At 36.9% G+C, this 22,756-nt stretch overlaps 1 protein-coding gene across 14 annotated transcripts in view; it reads left to right on the forward strand.

Annotated features, from left to right (window-relative positions):
- KLHL4 (kelch like family member 4) overlaps nucleotides 1-22,116 on the forward strand; it is a 150,357-nt gene extending 128,241 nt beyond the window's left edge. For 5 of the 14 annotated variants that reach the window (XR_011998364.1, XR_011998368.1, XR_011998367.1 and 2 more), the window contains 3 exons: nucleotides 7,319-7,434; nucleotides 19,409-19,580; nucleotides 21,063-22,116. Coding sequence is in view for 8 of the 14 variants with exons in the window: in XM_026016740.2 (XP_025872525.1) it covers nucleotides 19,409-19,580; nucleotides 21,063-21,122 (232 nt within the window). In the remaining 6 variants the exon portion in view is untranslated. Of the gene's footprint in view, nucleotides 1-7,318; nucleotides 7,435-11,103; nucleotides 11,503-19,408; nucleotides 19,645-20,856; nucleotides 20,941-21,062 lie in introns of those variants that run through there. The other 9 variants (XM_026016740.2, XM_026016739.2, XM_072745041.1 and 6 more) reach the window with 5 other exon arrangements.
- The last annotated feature ends 640 nt before the right edge of the window (nucleotides 22,117-22,756 follow it).

Raw genomic sequence — 22,756 nt, forward strand, 5'->3', positions numbered from 1 at the left:
ATCTCATTGTGGGTTCACATTTCTCTGAGCATGAGTGATGTTGAGCATCTTTTCATGAGTCTGTTGGACATCTGTATTTCTTCTTTGGAAAAATATCTATTCATGTCTTCTGCTCATTTTTTATTTGAAGTCATATCTAGAAAAATGTTGCTATAGCCCATGTCAAAGAAATCAATGCCTGTGTTCTCTTCTAGTAATTTTCTATTTTCAGGTCTCATATTTAGATCCTTAATCCATTTTGACCTTATTTTTATATATAAGGAAGTTGTCCAGTTTATTTTTTTTTTTTTAGCACGTAGCTCTCAGTTTTCTCAACCATTTGTTGAAGGGCCTTTTTCCCATTCATATTCCTGCTTCCTTTATTGAAGATTAATTGACCACGCAATTGTGGTTTTATTTTTGGACTCTCTATTGTTCTATTGATCTATGTGTCCATTTTTGTGCCAATGCCATATTGTTTTTATTACCATAGCTTTGTAATATATCTTGAAGTCTGGGATCATGAAACCCCCAGATTAAGTTTTCTTTTTCAAGATTTCTTTGCCTATTTGGGTTCTATTTTGGTTTCTTACAAATTGAGGATTATTTGTTCAGTATTATGGATATGGAAGACAATATTTGATCCTCCAATCCATGAGCATGGAAAACATTTTCATTTGTTTGTGTTGCCCTTAATTTCTTTATTTTTTTATAGTTTTCAGAATACAGGTCTTTTACAACTTTGAGTAAGTTTACTTCAAGTTATTTTATTGTTCTTGGTACAATTGTAAATAGGATTTTTTCTTAATTTCTTTTTTCCCTATTTCATTATTAATGTGTATAAATGGAATGGATTTGTATATATTTATTTTAAATCCTGAAACTTTATTGAATTCACTTTTCCATTCTAGCAGTTTTGTGGTGGAGTCTTCAGTGCTTTCTATATGTAGTATCAGGTCATTTGCAAATAGTGAAAACTTTACTTCTTCTTTACTTTAATATATTTTCTTTAATATATTTTATTTTATTTTAGTCTGTTTGCTGTGGCCAGGACTTCCACTACTGTGTTAAATAAAAGTAGTGAGAGTGGACATCTTTGTCTTGTTCCTGATCTTAAGGGAAATGCTATCAGTTTTTCCTATTGAATAATATGTTAGCTGTGAGTTTTTCATATATGGCCTTTATTATGTTAATGTATGTTCCCTCTATTTACAAAATATTTGCAAAACAAATCTACAACATAATTAAAAAAAATCATTCACCATAATTAATAGGGACTTATTCCCAGGATGCAAATTTGGCTCAATATTCACTAATCAACTGACATGATACGTCACATCACAAGAGAAATGAGAAAAAAAAAACATGATTATTTCAATAGAAGCAGGAAAAGCTTCTGACAAATACAACATCCATTCATAATAAACACCCTTAACAAAGTAAATGTAAATGGAATTTTATAGGTTCCATCTTTATATCTTGTTAGTCTTTGTTTTAAAATCTATTTTGTCTGATATAAGTATTATTGCCCCAGCTTTCTTTTAATATCAAATTGCATGATAAATTGTTCTCCATCCCTTCACTTACAATTTACATTTGTCTTTGAATCTGAAATCAATCTGTTTTAGGCAGCATATTGATGAGTCTTGCTTTTTTATCCATTTTATCACACTATGTCTTTAGAGTGTTTCATCCATTTACATTCAAAGTAATTACTGATAGGTTTATAGCTATTACATTTTGTTACTTGTTTTTATGGTTGCTTTTGTAGTTCTTTGATGTTCTCTTTTATCATGGTTAGTTGGCTTTTTTAGTGCCATAGTTAGATTCTTTTCTCTTTATTTTTTCTATAACCCTGGTTTCTGATTTCTGGTTGCCATTAGGTTTTTATATAACATCTTATGCATATACCAGTGTAGATTAAGTTGATTGTGGCTTAAGTTGGAACCCATTCTTTACTCCTCTTCCCTCATGTTTTAATCTTTTCATTGATTTTTTTTATTTTACTGCTTTCATGTTTCCTACTATTTTTAGTACTACTTATGAACTTTCCATTCCACTCAAAGAGAGCCATGTAACATTTCTTGTAAAGCTGGTTTAGTGGCTATGAATTCCTTTAACTTTAATCTCCTGTTGCCTGACCCATTTTGGTTCTTCTAATCTACTATTTACTCCTATCACTATAGGTTTAATTTCATTTATTGAGTTTTTCCTCTAATTGGTTCTTACTAATATTTTCTATCTCTTTTTTAAAGGTCCTGTTGATGTTCTCCACTCTTTTCTCAAGTTCATGAGTACCTTTAAGAACATTACTTTATATTGTATATCAGGCATATTACTTATCTCTGTTTCATTTAGCACCCTTGCTGTGATTTTGTCTGTTCTCTCATTTGAGACATATTCCTCTATCATCTCATTTTTTTTCTTTTTTATAGATTATATTTATTTATTCATGAGAGACACATAGACAGTGAGAGAAGCAGACTCCTCACAGGGAGCCCTATGGGGGACTGGATCCCGGACCTTGGATCATGCCCCAAGCCAAAGGCAGATACTCAACTACTGGGCTGCCCAGGCGTCCTTCATTGTTTTCCCTAACTCTGTGTGTCTATCTCTAACTGTTGGGAAAATCAGCTACATTTTCTCCTTGTAAAAGAAGTGGCCTTGTGGAAAGTTCCTGTAGTGCTATGCAGTGCAATGTCTTCTGTGCACCAGAACCTGGTACTTCAAGGATGCCTCCTATGTGTATTGTTTGCACCCTATTGTGGCTGAGCTATTTTTTGCCTTCAGTCCAGGAATTTGCAATGGCTCTTTTGGCCTGTGGTGGGCAGGGTTTGGTCCCTGTGTTGTTAGCAGCCCCACCTGGATCCTCCTTGGGCTTGAGTCAGACCAGGAATTTGCCAGAAGTGAATTATCACTGAGCTACAAACCACGTTTCCTGTGTTATGCCATGAGAAGCTTTCATTCGTGGATAGATTCTGCAGTCAGAGCAGATATCTGCCACCGCTCACTGCTGAGCAGAGTTGAACTGGTGTATGTGGTTATATTCCCCTCCTCCTGGGGCAAGAATCACCTTGGAGTGGTACTGCCCCCTATTATTGCTGTTTGCACACTGCCATGCTTGTAGCACTCCTTTGCATGGCCTCTGGCAAGTACATATTGGAGGTAGCAGGTCCTCAGGAGAACCTGGGTATGGGGTCCACAGTGTTAGAAAAGTTTGCACAGATCTGCTGTGGAAGGGGACCTGGAACTACTTTAGAAAGCTCTTGCAGCAGGGCAGGAGGGGACAGGTCCCCATGAGTATTTGGAGATGGGAAATGCTGTTGGCAAATTCGGTAGCAATTTTTGGCAGTGTGCTGGTTTGCACAGTTTCCGTGTCTCTAGACTGGGTTCTAGGGCAGGGAAATGGCACCTGCTAGTTTCTTTGTTCCTCAGAAGTCTCCTAAGGATCCCTGTACCTCCAGCACATGCTCTGAGACAAGTAAAGAAATCTCCCTCCTGTATATCCCAGCTGTTTTTCAAACTACTGTTTCTATGCTGTATCTCAGTAGACCTTTCTTTAAGGTCAGGAACTCAGTTTCCTCTTGACCTCCTATTTCTCCCTTACCTAATCTTGTGAATTTTTAAAGTTCCAGGTGTTAAGACCTGCTGATTATAAAAACTTCTGAAATTTCACCCTTCTGATTTTCAAAACCAAATATTATGGGGATTCATCTTCCCCATACAGGGTTCCTATGTCTGGGGTGCCTGGTGTGCGGGTGTTTTTTCCCCTCTCTATGTCTGTGGCAACTTTTCTTCCCATGGACAGTCCCATGGGCCCCTTTATTTCCAAACTACATCACTGTCCTTCCTAACCAATTTGATGTGGCCTCTTCTCTTCATTTAACTGTGGAGATTGTGTGTTCTAGCAGTCTTTGGGTCATTTTCTGGGGGTTTTGGGGGTGCTAGCTAGTTGTATCCATAGGACAAGGTGAGCATAGGGTCCTCCCACTATCCCATCTTCCCCAGAAGTCCTCAATCACAAGATCTTTATCCTTTGTTTTTTTAATGTGATGTATCATTTTGATTGATGTGTGAATATTAAACAATCTTGCATCTCTGGAATATATCCAATTTGATCATGGAGAATGATCCTTTTAACATATTGCTGAATGTTGTTTGCTAATATTCTATTGAGGATTTTGCATCTGTATTCCTGGTCATTGGCTTGTAGGATAAGGTGTTTTGTTTTTGTTTTGTTTTGTTTTTGTTTCTTTTATTTTGTTTTTTTTTGTGTGTGTGTGTGTGTGGTGCCTTTGTCTGGTTTTGATATCATAATAGTATTGGCTTCATATAATATATTTGGAGGCATTCTTTCCCCTTATATTTTTCAGAATACTTTGAGGACTGTAGATATCAACTCTTTTTTAAATGTTTGGTTGAGGGACACCTGGGTGGCTCGGGGGTTGAGCATCTGCCTTTGACTCAGGTCACGATCCTGGAGTCCTGGGATCCAGTCTGGCAACAGGCTCCCTACTGGGAACCTGCTTCTCCCTCTGCCTAAGTCTCTGCCTCTCTCTCTCTCTCTCTCTCTCGTGCCTCTTATGAATAAACAAATAAAATATTTTTTAAAAATAAACGTTTGGTAGAATTTACTAAGCTATCTGATTCTGAATAGTTATTCCTTAATAATTTTTTGGTTACTGATTCAATTTTATTACTAACAATTGGACTGTTCAAATTTTATATACCTTCTCATTCTGTTTTAAAAGATTGTATGCTACTAGGAATTTATGCATTCCTTCTAGGTTGTCCAATTTGCTGACACATAATTTTTCATAGTATTTTCTCTTTTTTTTTTTTAAAGATTTGATTTGTTTATTCATTAGAGACACAGAGAGAGAGAGACAGACAGACAGACACAGGCAGAGGGAGAAAGCAGGCTCCATGCGGGGAACCTGACATGGGACTCGATCCCTTGTCTCCAGGATCACACACTAAGCTGAAGGCAGTGCTAAACCGCTAAGCCACCCAGGCTGCCCTAGTATTTATATATATATATATATATATATAGTATTTCTGTGGTTTCAGATAACTTCTCTCTCATTTCTGATTTTATTTATTTGAGTCCTTTCTCTTTTTCTTTTGATGAATCTGGCTAAGGGTTTATCAACTCTGCTATTCTTTTCAAAGAACCAATTCTTGGTTTCATTCATTCTTTTTTTTTTTTCCCAGTCTCTATGCCATTTATGTCTGCTCTGATCTTTACTATTTTCCTTTTATTCAACTTGGAATTTTTTTGTTGTTATTGTTTTTTTTTCCAGCTCATTTAGGTATAAGGTTATATTGTTTGAGGGTTTATTTTCTTATTTCTTGATGCAGGCCTGTATTGCTATATGTTTTCCTCTTTGAACTACTTTCACTACATCTGAAGTATTTTAACACATTGTGTTTTTATTTTTATTTGTCCCCATTTATTTTTGCTTTATTTCTTCTTTGATTTCTTCCTTGATGCCCTGGTTGTGTCGTATCATGTTTTTAACCTCCATGCATTTGTGGGTTTGTTTGTTTTTTTACTTTTTTTTTCTTTTGAAACATTTCTAGTTTCATAATTTTGTGGTCAGAAAAGATGCATGGTATGAATTCAGTCTTCTGAAATTTATTGAGGCTTGTTTTGTGGCCTAGCATGTTATCTATTCAGGAGAAAATCCCAAGTATACTTGTAAACAATGTGTACTTTGTTGTTTTTGGATGGAATGTTCTGTGTATATCTGTTATGTTTATATTGTCTAATGTATCATTGAAAGACACTGTTTCTTTATTGATTTCATGTCTGGATATTCTCTCCATTAATGCAAATTGGATGATAAGCCCCCTATCATTGTATTACCATGAATTTCTCTATGCCCCATAATATTTGCCTTATGTATTTAGGTGCTCCAGTGTTGGGTACATGGATATTTACACTTGATTTTATTGATCCTCTTATCATTAGGTAATAGCCTTCTTTCTTTTTTCTTGTTACACTCTTTTTTACCATCTACTTTTTTGTGATAGTGTTGCTACCTCAGCTTTTTTTTTTCTCACTTCCACAGGAATGGTAAATATTATTCCATCCCTTCACTTTAAATCTGAAACTAACTTTAGGTATGAAGTTTGTCTCTTGTAGGCAGCAAAGAAGTGAATCTTTTAAAAAATTATTCTGCCATCCTATGTCTTTTGATAGGAGCATTTAGGACATTTATATTTAAAGAAAATATTGATAAGTATATATTTATGGGCATTTTGTTATTTGTTTTCTGGTTGTTTCTGTATTTCTTCTCTGGTTCTTCTTGCCTTGCTCTCTTTTTTTGTGAATGACAAAATTCTGTAGTGTTTTAATTGGCTTTCCTTTTATTTTTTAGAATATAGTATAGATTTTGGGTTACCATGAAGTTCTTATATAACATCCTATGTATATAGCAATCTATATTAATTTGATGGCCATTTAAGTTCAAACACATCCTTTAGGGAGGAAAAAAAGAACTTTTTCCCCTCTTTCTTCTTTTTTTAGTCCTTCATACATGTTTTATGTATATGTTGTCATATTATACATCTTTTATTCATAATATTCTTACATTTAATTATGGCCATTTCTTTTCCATTTATAGAAGTCCCTTCATTTGTTGTAAGGCTGGTTTAGTATTGATGAACTCTTATTTCTGATTGTCTTTGAAAACTCTTTATCACTCTTTCAAATCTGAAAGGTAAACTTGCTGAATAGAGTATCTGCTGTAGTCACATTTTTTTTTCTTTCAGCACTTTGCATACATCATGCCACTTACTTCCTGCTTGCAGAGTTTCTGCTGAAAAATCAGCTGATAGCCTTATAAGTTTTCCTTTGTACCTAACATTTTGCTTTCATCTTGCAGCTTTTAACTTTTTCTCTTCATTATTAACCTTTCACATTTTAATTATTGTCACTTTGTAGACTTCTTTAGGTTCATCTTGTTTGGAACTCTCTGTGCTTCATTTACCTAAATGTTTATTTCCTTCCCTTTATTAGGGAAGATTTCAGCTAATATTTCTTCATAGAAGTTTTATACTTCCTTCTCTGTCTATTCTTCTTCTGAAATCTTTATTTATTTATATATTTTAAAATATTTTATTTATTTATGCATGAAAGACACAGAGAGAGAGGCAGAGACACAGTCAGAGGGAGAAGCAGGCTCTTCACAGGGTGCCTGAGGTGGGATTAGATCCCTGATCCTGGGATCACACCCTGAGCCAAAGGCAGACACTTAAGCACTGAGCCACCCAGGCATCCCTGAAATCTTTATTTCTTTTTTTTTTAAAGATTTTGTTTATTTATTCTTGACAGACACAGAGACAGAGAGAGAGAGGCAGAGACACAGGCAAAGGGAGAAGCAGGCTCCACCCTGGGATCCCAACACGGGACTCAATACCGGGACTCCAGGACCACGCCCTGGGCCAAAGGTAGGCGCCAAACTGCTGAGTCACCCAGGGATCCCCTCTTTATTTATTTTTTAAAGACACAATCATTCAGCCTGATCAATCAGACTATTACCTTTCGTGATCAACAGCATCGGTGCAAAAAGAAACAAACAAAATAACTACGTTAAAACCCTTTGTTGAATCCTTTACACTTTCCACAGAACAGAAACAAAATAACCTTCTACAGAGTCAGTCACAAATACTGCTCTAGAGATTTTTTTGCCCATAAACATGAGTACTGTTTACAAATGTCTACGTTGTAGCAGCCAGGCCCTGACACCACACTGCTTGTCTGAGTTCACAAATCTGTTGTAACCTGGAGCTTCCCTGTCACTTCTCTGGCTCTCCTCTCCTGCTAAGCTTTGTTTCCTGGCAGTAATTAAAACCTTCTGCCACTGCCTTAGCTGCTGCTGTTGCTAGAACTTCCATAGCCACCTTGGTTTTGTGGTTTGGCAAAGTATTGGTCTCCACTTCTATAGGGCCCACAGCTTTTGCCTCCAAAATTTCTTCCTTTCAAGGGTCCAAAATTTGAGATTTGATTGTTGTAATTGCCAAAATCACATAGATTCTGCCACTTCCAAAGTTGCTTCCATTATTACCAAATCTATTACAACCATCTCCACTGCCACCATATCCACCACCACCTTTACTGCCACCAAAGCCATCTCTCCCACTGAAGTTATCTCCACAACTAAAGTTGCCATTCCCAACAGAACCCCCTCCATGACCACCATCGAAGTTTCCAGAGCCACTTTGACCTCTTTGGCTGGATGCAACACTATTCATCTCTTGTTTCGATAGGGTTTTCCTTACTTCACAGTTGTGGCCATTCACATTATGGTATGTTTGAATGACAATCTTGTCTACAGACTCATGATCATCAAATGTTACAAAAGCAAAGCCTTTCTTTCTGTCTACCTTGGTCAGTTAGGATTGGTCAGTTAGGATTGCAATCATTTCCATTTTCCCACTGTTCAAAATAATCTCTTAGATGATGTTTTTCAGTGTCTTCTGTAATGCCACCAACAGAAATCTTTTTCACAGTTAAGTGGGAACCAGGTCTTTGAGAATCTTCTCTTGAGGACAACCCTCTTTGGTTCCACAACTCTTCCATCCACCTCATGTGGATGCAAGACATGGCTTGCATTCATGGCTACATCGACTTCCTCCACAGTGGCATATGTCACAAACTCAAAGCCTCTGAAACACTTGGGTTTTGAATCTCTCATTACCACACAGTCCATAAGCATTCCCCATTGCTCAAAATAGCTCCTCAGACTCTTCTCAGTTATTTCAAAGCTCAAACCTCCAAAGAAGAGCTTCCACAACTGTTCAGGTTCTTTGAGAGTCTCTGACCTAGGCATGATGATGGTGGGAAGGGAGATTTTAATGATGCTTATTCAGCGGTATCAGTGGGAAGAAAACCTGAAATCTTTATTATGTGAATATTTGTTTGCTTGATGTTGACCAGGGGATCCTTTAACTTATGCTTATTTTTGAAAATTGTTTTTTCTTTGTCATTGTTCAGGCTAGGGGCCTTCCATTATTCTGTCTCTTAATATAGTGATATGTTCTTTTGCATCTGCTAGTCTACTGCTGATTCCCTCTAATGCATTTTTATTTCAGTTATTTTATTCTTCAAATCTGGTTCTTTTTTATATTTTTCTATCTCTTTATTGAATATCTCACCAAATTCTTCCACTCTTCTCTCCAGACCAGTGAGTTACTTTATGATCATTACTTTAAATTCTGTATAAGGTATATCACTTATCTCCAGGTAATTTAATTCTGTCTCAAAAGTTTTGTCTTGTTCTTTCTTTGCGAGAATATTGCTCTGTCTTCCCATTTTGCTTGCCTTTCTGCATTTGTTTCTATGGATTAGGTAGAACAGCTATCTCTCCTAAACTAGAAGGGATGATCTTGTTTATCGTTATCCACTATGTAGATTGCGTGTGCATGGTGACTTTTGGTGATTGGCTGGAGCTGTGTCTGGCATCAGCTGTGGGTACAGAGGGTTTCCACACAGCAAGTGCCCTTTCAGGACAAGTAAAGCTGAACTATATGCAGGCTGGGATGTCCCAGGGTTCTATGTGTTCAGGCACCCTGGAATTACGGCTTAATCTGGAATTTGTGCAAGGGTGGCCCAGGGCACTCTGTGCAGGGTGTGCCTTGGCATAGCTCAGGTGGTATATGGGAAAAGATCATCCTGACCTCTCTGCACAAAGGGTGCCCTGACAGGGTAGTTAAAACTAAAGGGATGCAGTCTCAAGGTACCCTGGCTCTGTGCACGGAGGGAAACTGCAGGATAGCTGAAGCTGAAATGGTTGCAAAACAGGGTGTTTCAGGACTCTCCATAGAAACAGTCTACTGAAGGGTCACCTAGAGCCAAGGCAAGGGACATGCTGGAAGGTCCTGGTGACTCCATGCAGGGGGTACCATGGAAGGGCAGTGAAAGCTAAAATGAGTGCAGTGGCCCCTGGTCCTTCACACAAAATGTACCCTGAAAATACAACTGAAGGTGAATTGGGTGCAAACTGAGATGTCCCAAGGTACTCAGCACAGGGGCACTGTGCACCAGAGGTATCCTAGCAAGCCAACTGAATGAAGCTGAAGTGATATGGTCCTGGAGTTTTCCAGGTTGCTTTTCACCTTTGTGACATTGTCACAAAGGCTAGGGCTGAAGTTAGCACTAACCAGGGTATCCTGGTGTATACCACCATGTGGCCTCCTTAGTATCCATTATATCCATTGTTGTATATATGTTGTATATATGTTGTATATATATATATAAGGCCTCCTTAGTATCCAACATATCCATTGTTGCTGGTGTGACCTATGGACCCTATGCTCACTGATGCTGCAGGCCAGTTACAATGCACAGACTGTGCATTGGTCTATGCTTTCAAGGAGAAGAGGGGAGCATAGATTATGTCTGTCAGCCCCTCCCACTCAGAGAGCATTTCAGCAGCTCCCCTAGCCATCTGGTGGAATTCTAGGACTGGTTGATTTGTGTGCTAGTTGCTCTTCTTTTTTTTTGTATATTTTTTTATTGGAGTTCGATTTGCCAACATATAGTGTAACACCCAGTACTCATCCTGTCAAGTGCATCCCTCAGTGCCCATCACCTAGTTACCCCATCTCCCCGCCCACCTCCCCTTCCACTATAGTTGCTCTTTCTTTTTTTATAATCAATATGCCAAAGAGACATATTTTATTTTTTTAAACATTTATTTATTTATTCATGAGATACACACAGAGAGAGAAAGGCAGAGGGAAAAGCAGGCTCCATGCAAGGAGCCCAATGTGGGACTCCATCCCCGGTCTCCAGGATCAGGCCCTGGGCCAAAGGTGGCGCTAAACCACTGAGCCACCCGGGCCGCCCTATAGTTGCTCTTCTAAAATGAAGCTTTTAAAGAAAGAAAAGAAAAAGAAATGTAAGGAAGGAAAGAGGGGAAAATTTTTAAAAAAGAAAGAAAAAAAAACTTTGCCATTTATATGTTTATTTTTTTTTTCTTTGCACTGGCATGATCGTTGTTCTTATGGGCTTCTGGACCCAGGGCTCACTAAGGCAGCAAACAAGTCCCTTGACTCAGAGGGCATCCCCAAGCTCATCAGCCTTTGTAAACTGTAGTGTTTCTTTCTGTGCTCCAGACTGAGCAGGGAACCTGATGTGGGCATCGGTCCCAGGACCCCAGGATCATGACCTGAGCTGAAGGCAGCCGCCGAACTGAGCCAGCCATCCAAGCGCCCCAATGTTCAAGTCTTCCATGTATTTATTTATCTTGTATCTGGTTATTCAATCCATTATGAAGAGTAAAGAATTGAATTCCCCTATTACTGTAGAGCTATTTCTCCCTCTTATTCTGTCAATTTCCTTCATATATTTAGGAGATTTGTTGTTTGCTCCCTTTATGTTTCTAATTTTTATATGTTCTTTGTGAATTGATAATTTATCATTGTATAATGTGTTTCGTGTCTCTTATAATAGCATTTGTCTTAAATTCTATTTTGTATAATAGTAGTATATTCATCCTTGCTGTCTTTTGGTTACCATTTGCCTGGATTTTTTCTCCATTCTTTCATATTTGACCTATGTGCTTCCTTAAATCTAAAATGAGTCTCTTGTAGACAGCATACAGTTGGATTGCTTACTTTTTTTAAAAATACTCTACCAAGGTATGCCTTTTATTATTATTTTTTTATTTATTCAGAGAGAGAGAGAGGCAGAGACACAGGCAGAGGGAGAAGCAGGCTCCATGCAGGGAGCCGGATGTGGGACTCGATCCCTGGTCTCCAGGATCACACCCTGGACTGAAGGTGGCACTAAACTGCTGAGCCACCCAGGCTGTCCGGCAATACTATTTTAAATAGTCATTTACACATGCAAGTAGAAAAATATAAAATTTCTGGGATGCCTGGGTGGCTCAGTGGTTAAGTGCCGGCCTTCAGCTCACAGTGTGATCCTGGAATCCTAGGATCAAGTCCCACATTGGGGTCCCTGCATGGAGCCTGCTTCTCCCTCTGCCTATGTCTCTGCCTTTCTCTCTCTGTGTCTCTCATGAATAAATAAATAAAATATTTTAAAAATATATAAAATTTCACATTTTTGATATAGAAAGTTCATAGTGCAGACTAAAAAATTAAATATGTACAGTCATATCCTAATAATTAAATGTTTAACATTATTTATTGACATACTTTTCCAAGTTTACTGGTTATTTCAAAATTCAGATAATTTTTTTTAAAATGGAAAAAAGAACAATTAACATGTACTAAAAATATGTAGCATACTAGTAAAAAGTATTGGTCTCAGAAACAGACAAATCTGAGTTAAAAATCCCAGTTTTTAAAATATTTTAAATTCAATTTGCCAACATATAGTATAACATCAGTGCTCATCTCACCAAGTGCCCTCCTTAATGCTCATCAGTTTTACTATTTACAAGTTATGTGACCTTAACACAGTTATTTCACATCCATAAACGACAGTTTCCTCATGTGAAAATAAAGGAATAATCATAGTATCAATCTCAGAGTACAATATAATAAATGATAAAGAACTTATACATTGCCTCTCACCTGTTAAGTACTCAGTAGAAGTTGGTTGATAATATTGTTTTTTGTTTGTATTATTTTTCCAATGATTCATATTGTCTATAATTATTATCTCCCTTTTTAGTATTTTCCTTGAAAAGACATTAAGAAAATGGCTAATGTTAAAGTATAATTTTCAAAAAAATATAATTATGATCTTTACACAAATATAAAATTAACATGGGTCAAGGATTTTATGATTCATTAATTAATGTGGTAACTTTTAAATGTTAAAACTAGTTCAAAGGAGTCTTTCAGGAATAGACATACGATTAGGAATACCGGAAAAAATGTTAATAGATGCAAAAGTAGTTAATATCTTATAGAGAGTAAAAATTATTTATTTATTTTTAAAGATTTTATTTATTTATAAATAAGAGACAGAGAGAGAGAGAGAGAGAGAGAGAGAGAGAGAGAGAGCAGAGACACAGGCAAAAGGAGAAGCAGGCTCCCTGCAGGAATCCTGATGAGACTGGATCCCAGGACCCCAGGATCACTCCGTGGGCCAAAGGCAGATGCTCAACCACTGAGCCACCCAAGTATCCCTAGAGAGTAAAATTTAATCCTTGAGGCCATTTCTACATGGTAGAAATTCATTCTATCTCTATTACGCAAAATTCCTTTGTACAAGAAAACTCAGTTTTCTACAACTTGACACATACAGAGTTGTAAAATTGTCTTGTTAGTAGAAAGTCAATCAAAAGTTCATATTCTAGGGAAATCATATAATCCCCATTTCTTAAAGTGTCAATACTATTATTTATTTATTTATTTATTTATTCATTCATTCATTCATTCATTCATTTATTCATTCATTTATTGCTGAATTTCGGGTATTGGTTAGCAGAGCTTATAAATTTTGGGGGATGGAGAGCTCTATAAAATTTTTTTTGTATATATTTTTTATTGGAGTTTGATTTGCCAACATATAGTGGGTGTTATACTATATGTTGGTAATACTATTTTAAATAGACACTTACACGTGCAAGTAGAAAAATATAAAATTTCACGGTTGCCTGGGTGGCGCAGTAGTTAAGCACCTGCCTTCAGCTCAGGGTGTGATCCTGGAGTCCCAGGATCAAGTCCCACATCGGGCTCTATGCAGGGAGCCTGCTACTCCCTCTGCCTATGCCTCTGTCCTGGAGCAGACTATATTATAATACTAACTAAAGTAAACTATATAATTAACTTTTTCTTTAAAAACTTCCCCTGTGTGTCTTAACAGATAGTATACAGATAGATATTGCCACTTGTTTTAATAAATTTATTTTTTATTGGTGTTCAATTTGCCAACATACAAAATAACACCCAGTGCTCAACCGGGCAAGTGCCCCCCTCAGTGCCCGTCACCCAGTCACCCCCACCCCCCGCTGTCCTCCCCTTCCACCACCCCTATTTCGTTTCCCAGAGTTAGGAGTCTTTATGTTCTATCTCCTTTTCTGATATTTCCCACACATTTCTTCTCCCTTCCCTTAAATTCCCTTTCACTATTATTTATATTCCACAAATGAATGAGAAATATAATGTTTGTCCTTCTCCGATTGACTTACTTCACTCAGCATAATACCATCCAGTTCCATCCACGTTGAAGCAAATGGTGGGTATTTGTCGTGTCTAATGGCTGAGCAATATTCCATTGGATACATAAACCACATCTTCTTTATCCATTCATCTTTCGATGGACACCGAGGCTCCTTCCAAAGTTTGGCTATTGTGGACATTGCTGCTATAAACATTGGGGAGCAGGTGTCCCGGCATTTCACTACATCTGAATCTTTGGGGTAAATCCCCAACAGTGCAATTGCTGGGTCGTAGGGCAGGTCTATTTTGAACTCTTTGAGGAACCTCCACACAGTTTTCCAGAGTGGCTGCACCAGTTCACATTCCCACCAACAGTGTAAGAGGGTTCCCTTTTCTCCGCATCCTCTCCAACATTTGTGGTTTCCAGCCTTGTTAATTTTCCCCATTCTCACTTGTGTGAGGTGGTATCTCATTGTGGTTTTGATTTGTGTTTCCCTGATGGCAAGTGATGCAGAGCATTTTCTCATGTGCATGTTGGCCATGTCTATGTCTTCCTCTGTGAGATTTCTCTTCATGTCTTTTGCCCATTTCAGGATTGGATTGTTTGTTTCCTTGGTTTTGAGTTTAATAAGTTCTTTATAGATCTTGGAAACTAGCCCTTTATCTGATACATCATTTGCAAATATCTTCTCCCATTCTGTAGGTTGTCTTTTAGTTTTGTTGACTGTATCCTTTGCTGTGCAAAAGTTTCTTATCTTGATGAAGTCCCAATAGTTCTTTTTTGCTTTTGTTTCTTTTGCCTTCGTGGATGTATCTTGCAAGAAGTTACTGTAGCCGAGTTTAAAAAGGGTGTTGCCCGTGTTCTCCTCTAGGATTTTGATGGAATCTTGTCTCACATTTAGATCTTTCATCCATTTTGAGTTTATCTTTGTGTATGGTGAAAGAGAGTGGTCTAGTTTCATTCTTCTGCATGTGGATGTCCAATTTTCCCAGCACCATTTATTGAAGGGACTGTCTTTCTTCCAATGGATAGTCTTTCCTCCTCTATCAAATATTAGTTGACCATAAAGTTCAGGGTCCACTTCTGGGTTCTCTATTCTGTTCCATTCATCTATGTGTCTGTTTTTGCGTCAGTACCACACTGTCTTGATGACCACAGCTTTGTAGTACAACTTGAAATCTGGCATTGTGATGCCCCCAGCTATGGTTTTCTTTTTTAAACTTCCCCTGGCTATTCGGGTCTTTTCTGATTCCACACAAATCTTAAAATAATTTTTTCCAACTCTCTGAAGAAACTCCATGATATTTTGAAAGGGATTGCATTAAACGTGTAAATTGCCCTGGGTAATATTGACATTTTCACAATATTAATTCTGCCAATCCATGAGCATGGAATATTTTTCCATCTCTTTCTGTCTTCCTCAATTTCTTTCAGAAGTTTTCTATACTTTTTAGGGTATAGATCCTTTACCACTTTGGTTAGGTTTATTCCTAGGTATCTTATGCTGTTGGGTGCAATTGTAAATGGGATTGACTCCTTAATTTCTCTTTCTTCAGTCTCATTGTTAGTGTATCGAAATGCCACTGATTTTGGGCATTGATTTTGTATCCTGCCAGGCTACCAAATTGCTGTATGAGTTCTAGCAATCTTGGGGTGGAGGCTTTGGGGGTTTCTATGTAGAGTATTATGTCATCAGAGAAGAGAGAGAGTTTGACTTCTTCTTTGCCAATTCGAATGCCTTTAATGTCTTTTTACATTAAAAGTAATTGTCTGATTGCTGAGGCTAGGACTTCCAATACTATGTTGAATAGCAGTGGTGAGAGTGGACATCCCTGTCTTGTTCCTGATCTTAGGGAAAGGCTCCCAGTGCTTCCCCATTGAGAATGATATTTGTTGTGGGCTTTTCGTAGATGGCTTTTAAGATGTTGAGGAAAGTTCCCTCTATCCCTACACTCTGAAGAGTTTTGATCAGGAATGGATGCTGTATTTTGTCAAATGCTTTGTCTGCATCTAATGAGAGGATCATATGGTTCTTGGTTTTTCTCTTGCTGATATGATGAATCACATTGATTGTTTTATGAGTGTTGAACGAGCCTTGTGTCCCGGGGTTAAATCCTACTTGGTCATGATGAATAATTTTCTTAATGTACTGTTGGATCCTGTTGGCTAGTATTTTCTTGAGAATTTTTGCATCCATGTTCATCAGGGATATTGGTCTGTAATTCTCCTTTTTGGTGGGGTCTTTGTCTGGTTTTGGAATTAAAGTGATGCTGGCCTCATAGAACGAATTTGGAAGTACTCCATCTCTTTCTATCTTTCCAAATAGCTTTAGTAGAATAGGTATGGTTTCTTCTTTAAACGTTTCATAGAAATCCCCTGGGAAGCCTTCTGGCCTTGGCCTTTGGTGTCTTGGGAGGTTTTTGATGACTGCTTCAATTTCCTCACTGGTTATTGGCCTGCTCAGGTTTTCTATTTCTTCCTGTTCCAGTTCTGGTAGTTTGTGGCTTTCCAGGAATGCGTCCATTTCTTCTAGATTGCCTAATTTATTGGCATATAGCTGTTCATAATATATTTTTAAAATCGTTTGCATTTCCTTGGTGTTGTTAGTGATCTCAACTTTCTCATTCATGATTTTATTAATTTGAGTCTTCTCTCTCTTCTTTTTAATATGGCTGGCGAATGCTTTATCTATATTGTTAATTCTTTCAACGAACCAACTCCTTGGTGTGTTGATCTGTTCCACAGTTCTTCTGGTCTCGATTTCGTTGAGTTCTGCTCGAATCTTTATCAACTCTCCTCTTCTGCTGGGTGTAGGATCTATGTGCTGTTTTTTCTCTAGCTCCGTTAGGTGTAAGGTTAGCTTTTGTATTTGAGTTCTTTCCAGTTTTTGAATGGATGCTTGTATTGCGATGTATTTCCCCCTCAGGACTGCTTTTGCTGCATCCCAAAGATTTTGAACGGTTGTATCTTCATTCTCATTAGTTTCCATGAATCTTTTTAATTCTTCCTTAATTTCCTGGTTGACCCTTACATTTTAGCAGGATGATCCTTAACCTCCACATGTTTGAGGTCCTTCCAAACTTCTTGTTGTGATTTAGTTCTAATTTCAATGCATTATGGTCTGAGAATATGCAGGGGATGATCCCAATCTTTTGGTATCGGTTCAGACCCGATTTGTGACCCAGTATGTGGTCTATTCTGGAGAAAGTTCCATGTGCACTTGAGAAGAATGTGTATTCAGTTCAGTTTGGATGTAAAGTTCTGTAGATATCTGTGAAATCCATCTGGTGCAGTGTATCATTTAAAGCTCTCGTTTCTTTGGAGATGTTGTGCTTAGAAGACCTATCAAGTATAGAAAGAGCTAGACTGAAGTCACCAAGTATAAGTGTATTATTATCTAAGTTTTTCTTCACTTTGGTTTTTAATTGATTGATATATTTGGCAGTTCCCACACTCGGGGCATATATGTCGAGGATTGTTAAGTCCTCTTGTTGCCTAGATCCTTTAAGTATGATATAGTGTCCCTCTTCATTTCTCACTATCTCTTAGGGATAAATTTAAGATTATCTGATATAAGGATGGCTACCCCTGCTTTCTTTTGAGGATCATTTGAATGGTAAATCCTTCTCCAACCATTTATTTTCAGGCTGTCGGTGTCCTTATGTCTAAAAGGAGTCTGTGGTAGACAGCAAATAGATGGGTCCTGCCTTTTTATCCAGTCTGAAACCCCGTGCCTTTTGATGGGGTCATTAAGCCCATTCACGTTCAGAGTTACTCTTTAAAGATATGAGTTTAGTGTCATCATGATATCTATTCAGTCCTTGTTTTTGTGGATTGTTCCAGTGGACTTATTCTTAAAGGGGAATTTTAAGAATCCCCCTTAAAATTTCTTGCAGAGCTTGTTTGGAGGTTACATATCCTTTCAGTTCCTGCCTGTCTTTATTCATGACAGACACAGGCAGCGAGAGACAGGCAAAAACACAGGCAGAGGCAGAAGCAGGCTCCATCCAGATGTGGGACCGGGTCTCCAGGATCACACCCTGAGGCAAAGGCAGGCGCCAAACCAGGGATCCGAAAGTAAGACTCGGGGTCTCCAGGACCACACCCCAGGCTGAAGGTGGCGCTAAACCGCTGGGCCACCGGGGCTGCCCTAGACAGCTTTTTGCACCTTAATTATCATGCACATACAGGAAAGTTAGGTTTGGATACAAACCTATAAAGAAATTCTTCTGTTCACCATTAATTTATATGTGTAATCTGTTAGTCAAGGGTAGCATCAATTAACAATACCAAATATTTTGAAAATTCAGCTTAACTAAAGCATGCAGTTATTGATTTTTTGGTCCTGAGCTTTCTGGTTTTGGGTTTTATTATGCCAGCCGAATTGAAGATGATATGCTGCATGACAACCAACAATATGTATGGGACATTGAGGTTATTTTAATTATCGCTGATTTCAGATATTATTAAAAATATTACTGGATGTAAGTCCATGTTCAAATGGAAGCTGAGATCAGATAATTTAGAATATAACTAAAGAGATGAAAACAGGAATAAGAGATGTAATAAAATATAGGAAAATTAGTAATAGTTAATAAATAAAAATCTCCTCTGTAAAATAAACGTTTTTCATTGGGTTTTACAAATAGGCCAAATAAAATCAGAAAACATATCCATGTATGATTAGATTAGTTGTCTTTTATTGTCCACCTCTTTTAGATTTTAGTGTTATGCCTTTTTTTAAAAGCTTCAAATTTTAGGAAAAAAATTCCTGGAGAAGATTTTATTACTTAATGAATTCTCTTTCATTTTGCTTACAGAAAAGATAGAAATAAGGAGTTAACTTCAAATGAAATGGAAAAAAAAAAAAGTTCTCTTGTGAAGATAAATTGCATTACTCATGGGGAGAAAGGATAAGATTATGGTCATTCTAATTACAAATAATAGTAAAACCAGGGTACTATATTCTACAAAATAAGAAGGCAATTATATTCAGATTTACTTGAAAAATGTACTCTCACATGAATAAGACAAGGCATCTTGCATAAAACTTTTGATAATAATAAAAGAAAACTTAAGATCTCCAACCAGCATACGAAATGAGAGAGGGGGCATTTTTCTCATAATGTTAAGATGCTAATATGTGAAATTTCCTCAAATTTTTGATATGCTTTGAATGATGTGGTTGAGAAGAATTTTGTCATGTACTTGTTTTTAACATTTATTAGTCAGACTAAACTTGTTTTTAATTCTTCACATTTAGATAAGTTTATATTTTATTAATACCTATTATTTTAACACTTTTGGACTTCTTTTAATTGTCTTCCTAAACTTCTTAAGGTATGATCCAAAAAATAATTCATGGTCAACTGTGGCACCTCTGAGTGTTCCTCGAGATGCTGTTGCTGTATGTTCCCTTGGAGACAAACTCTATGTGGTTGGAGGATATGATGGACATACTTATTTGAATACTGTTGAATCATATGATGTACAGAACGATGAATGGAAAGAGGTACTGTTATTGAAAGTATTGAAATTAGTACATTTCAGGTTTTAATAAAAGTCCTTACAATATTTGTCCTGAATTAATTCCATTCTCTTCTTCTCTAGGGCCCAATATTTTAGTTAAGTTTGCCATATTTTCCTTATCTATACCATACTGAAGTACGAATTAATTGATCTAATTTGTCATTGGCAGGATCCATCAGTACTTAGGGAACAGAACATTGTCCTGAATTTATGGACTCATTCCTTTCATAGTATAGTGAATCTGATTCAATAATGTAAATGTTTCTCTCTGGCCAACTTTCAAAGGATGTATTATGACTTGAGAACCAAAGAGCAATGTCCTTATCAACAAATATCTGCCCCTTTTTATTGGTTGTTGCCCCAGGGGAAATTTTTTCAGTCCCTTTTTTATAGAGATTTTTTAAATTGCAACACTCTAGATTCTTAACCAGTCACTCAAGGAATTTAGTGAACAATGATAGACTGGAATTAAACCCTCTCAAGAATGCTGGGCATCTAACAGAAGAAATTCTAAGTAGAGTACAAGAAGAAATTCTGAAAGGACATCCTAAAGATGCTAAGGGCAAAAGTGATGCTTTTGATATTTTTTCTAGTGGTAAATCTGGATTTATTCCAAAATATCTAATAGTGTTCTGTTAATTAAATGATAGCTCAATAAAAAATAAAGTATGATTAATTCTTCATCATTTCCACAAACATGCAAACATTGTATTTTGTATCTAACTCCACCTTCCCTTATGATACTGAGAGCCTTCATACTGCTCTATATTCCACACAGTAAGTTGGTTACTGTTCTAAATAAATATTTTAATATGACAGCTGAAAATGGCTTTCTATCTCTTTCCTCCAACAATTTGATTCATTAAGACCCTTAGAAACACTCAAATTCTGCCATGTAGGTAGCTCCTTACTTTATCAATGCTTAGCACCAGCAAGAAATGGAAGAAAAATTTTAGCCAACAAGGAGTTGTTAAGCCAAATACAAAAATCAAAAAGTCTAAGCTTAAGGAATTTACTTTTCTGAAAATCCAGACCAGTAGCTAAAAGACCTACATTCTATTCCTGACTTTTCACTGTTTCATTGTGTGACCTTGGAAAGAGTGAAAGAGAACTAATAAATAATAGAATTATAACCACTATCTGCCAAATTATTTTTATTCATTATCTCAGTTCATCCAACAAAAATCTTGAAGGTTGAGTATTATTACCTGTAATTTTTCAAATGAGAAAATCATTGACCAAAATCATCTCTTTTTCAGACTCAGCTCTACATGATTTAAATAATATGTTCTTTCTACCACACTGGACAATTATCCAGGCTGCATTTTCCATCTTTATACCAGGTGAAGGTTGGACCCGGATAGCCTTAGTTATTAAACTCCAACATGGTATATTATATATCTTATGCTGAAGATAGAGTTCATTAAGACAGTATTTCTTTCCTTGTTTTTGTTTTCTGTGTTAGGAAGTTCCTATCAACATTGGAAGAGCTGGTGCATGTGTTGTGGTGGTGAAGCTGCCATAAAGCTATATTTATCGATAGGAAGGAAACTGGTCATTTCAAGAAATGGATTAGGAAGAAGAAAAGAAGAAACACTTTTTCCCCTTCAATTATTAATCAAACATGAACATTGTTGTATCATTTTAACATGTAGTTATAATTGCTTTCATTTCTGAAGTCTAAGGAACTTTTTTTTTTCAAAGCAAGTTTTCAAACATGAATTACATATACCTGTTAAATGTATGTGTTGTTGCAGCTGATATTATAAGTGGAAATCCAATAGTCTAGGTTTAGCCTCATTATTAAAATGTTTAGGGTAAGTCAATAGTGACCAAGGCATGAAAGTTTGTAAAATCATTGGTAATTTTTAGGTTAAGAATATGAGAATTTAAAAACATTTTCTATTTCAAAAATCAAAAGGTACTCCATTTTCTGAAATACAGTATAAATGAGAACATCTCAAGCTTAAAACGTGAAGTCTAATTTTCAGTAAAACATCATTCTCTTATTCAAAAATATATCACAAATAGCTAAATAATACCTCATATGTACCAACAGGAAGGCTTTTACTGGGTTAGGGCTAAAAAATAATTCATTTACATAATATGTTATGCTGATCATAGTATGCTAAAATTTTTACAGACTTACTCTTTTACACTGCCTGCCATCTTGCAAAGCACACATACAGATTTAGAATTCTTTAACATATTGGCTTATTGAATTTGTTACTTCATGTATACAACCCATATAATAAAATAGTAAATATTTATTATATTGATACAAACTGTGACCTCAGATTCAGAGTGTCAGGGCCTCACTTGTATAAAAAGTAGTATTCTCAGGGCACCTGGGTGCCTCAGTTAAGCACCTGCCTTCAGCTCAGGTCATGATCCTGGAGTCCTGGGATCCAGCCCCTTGTGGGGCTACCTGCTCAGCAGGAAGCCTGTTTCTCCCACTCCCCCTGCCATGCTCTCTGTCTCTGTGTCAAATAAATAAATAAAATCGTTAAAAAAAGAAAGTAGTATTCTCAAACACTTCTTTGAACTCTGTAAGGAACCATCATTAAAAAATTTTTAAAAACAAAACAATTGGTGCTATACTATATGCTGGCAAATTGAATTTATTTATTTTTTTATAAATTTATTTTTTATTGGTGTTCAATTTGCCTACATAGAATAACACCCAGTGCTCATCCCATCAAGTGCCCACCTCAGTGCCCATCACCCAGTCACCCCCACCCCCCGTCCTCCTCCCCTTCCACCACCCCTAGTTAGTTTCCCAGAGTTAAGAGTCTCTCATGTTCTGTCTCCCTTTCTGATATTTCCCACTCATTTTTCTCCTTTCCCCTTTATTCCCTTTCACTATTTTTTATATTCTCCAAATGAATGAGACCATATAATGTTTGTCCTTCTCCGATTGACTTATTTCACTCAGCCTAATACCCTCCAGTTCCATCCACGTCGAAGCAAATGGTAGGTATTTGTCATTTCTAATGGCTGAGTAATATTCCATTGTATACATAAACCACATCTTTACCCATTCATCTTTCGATGAACACCGAGGCTCCTTCCACAGTTTGGCTATTGTGGACATTGCTGCTAGAAACATCGGGGTACAGGTGTCCCGGCGTTCCATTGGCAAATTGAATTTAAATAAAA

This window comes from Vulpes vulpes, chromosome X, assembly GCF_048418805.1.
Source record: "Vulpes vulpes isolate BD-2025 chromosome X, VulVul3, whole genome shotgun sequence".
NCBI classification, from domain to species: domain Eukaryota; kingdom Metazoa; phylum Chordata; class Mammalia; order Carnivora; family Canidae; genus Vulpes; species Vulpes vulpes.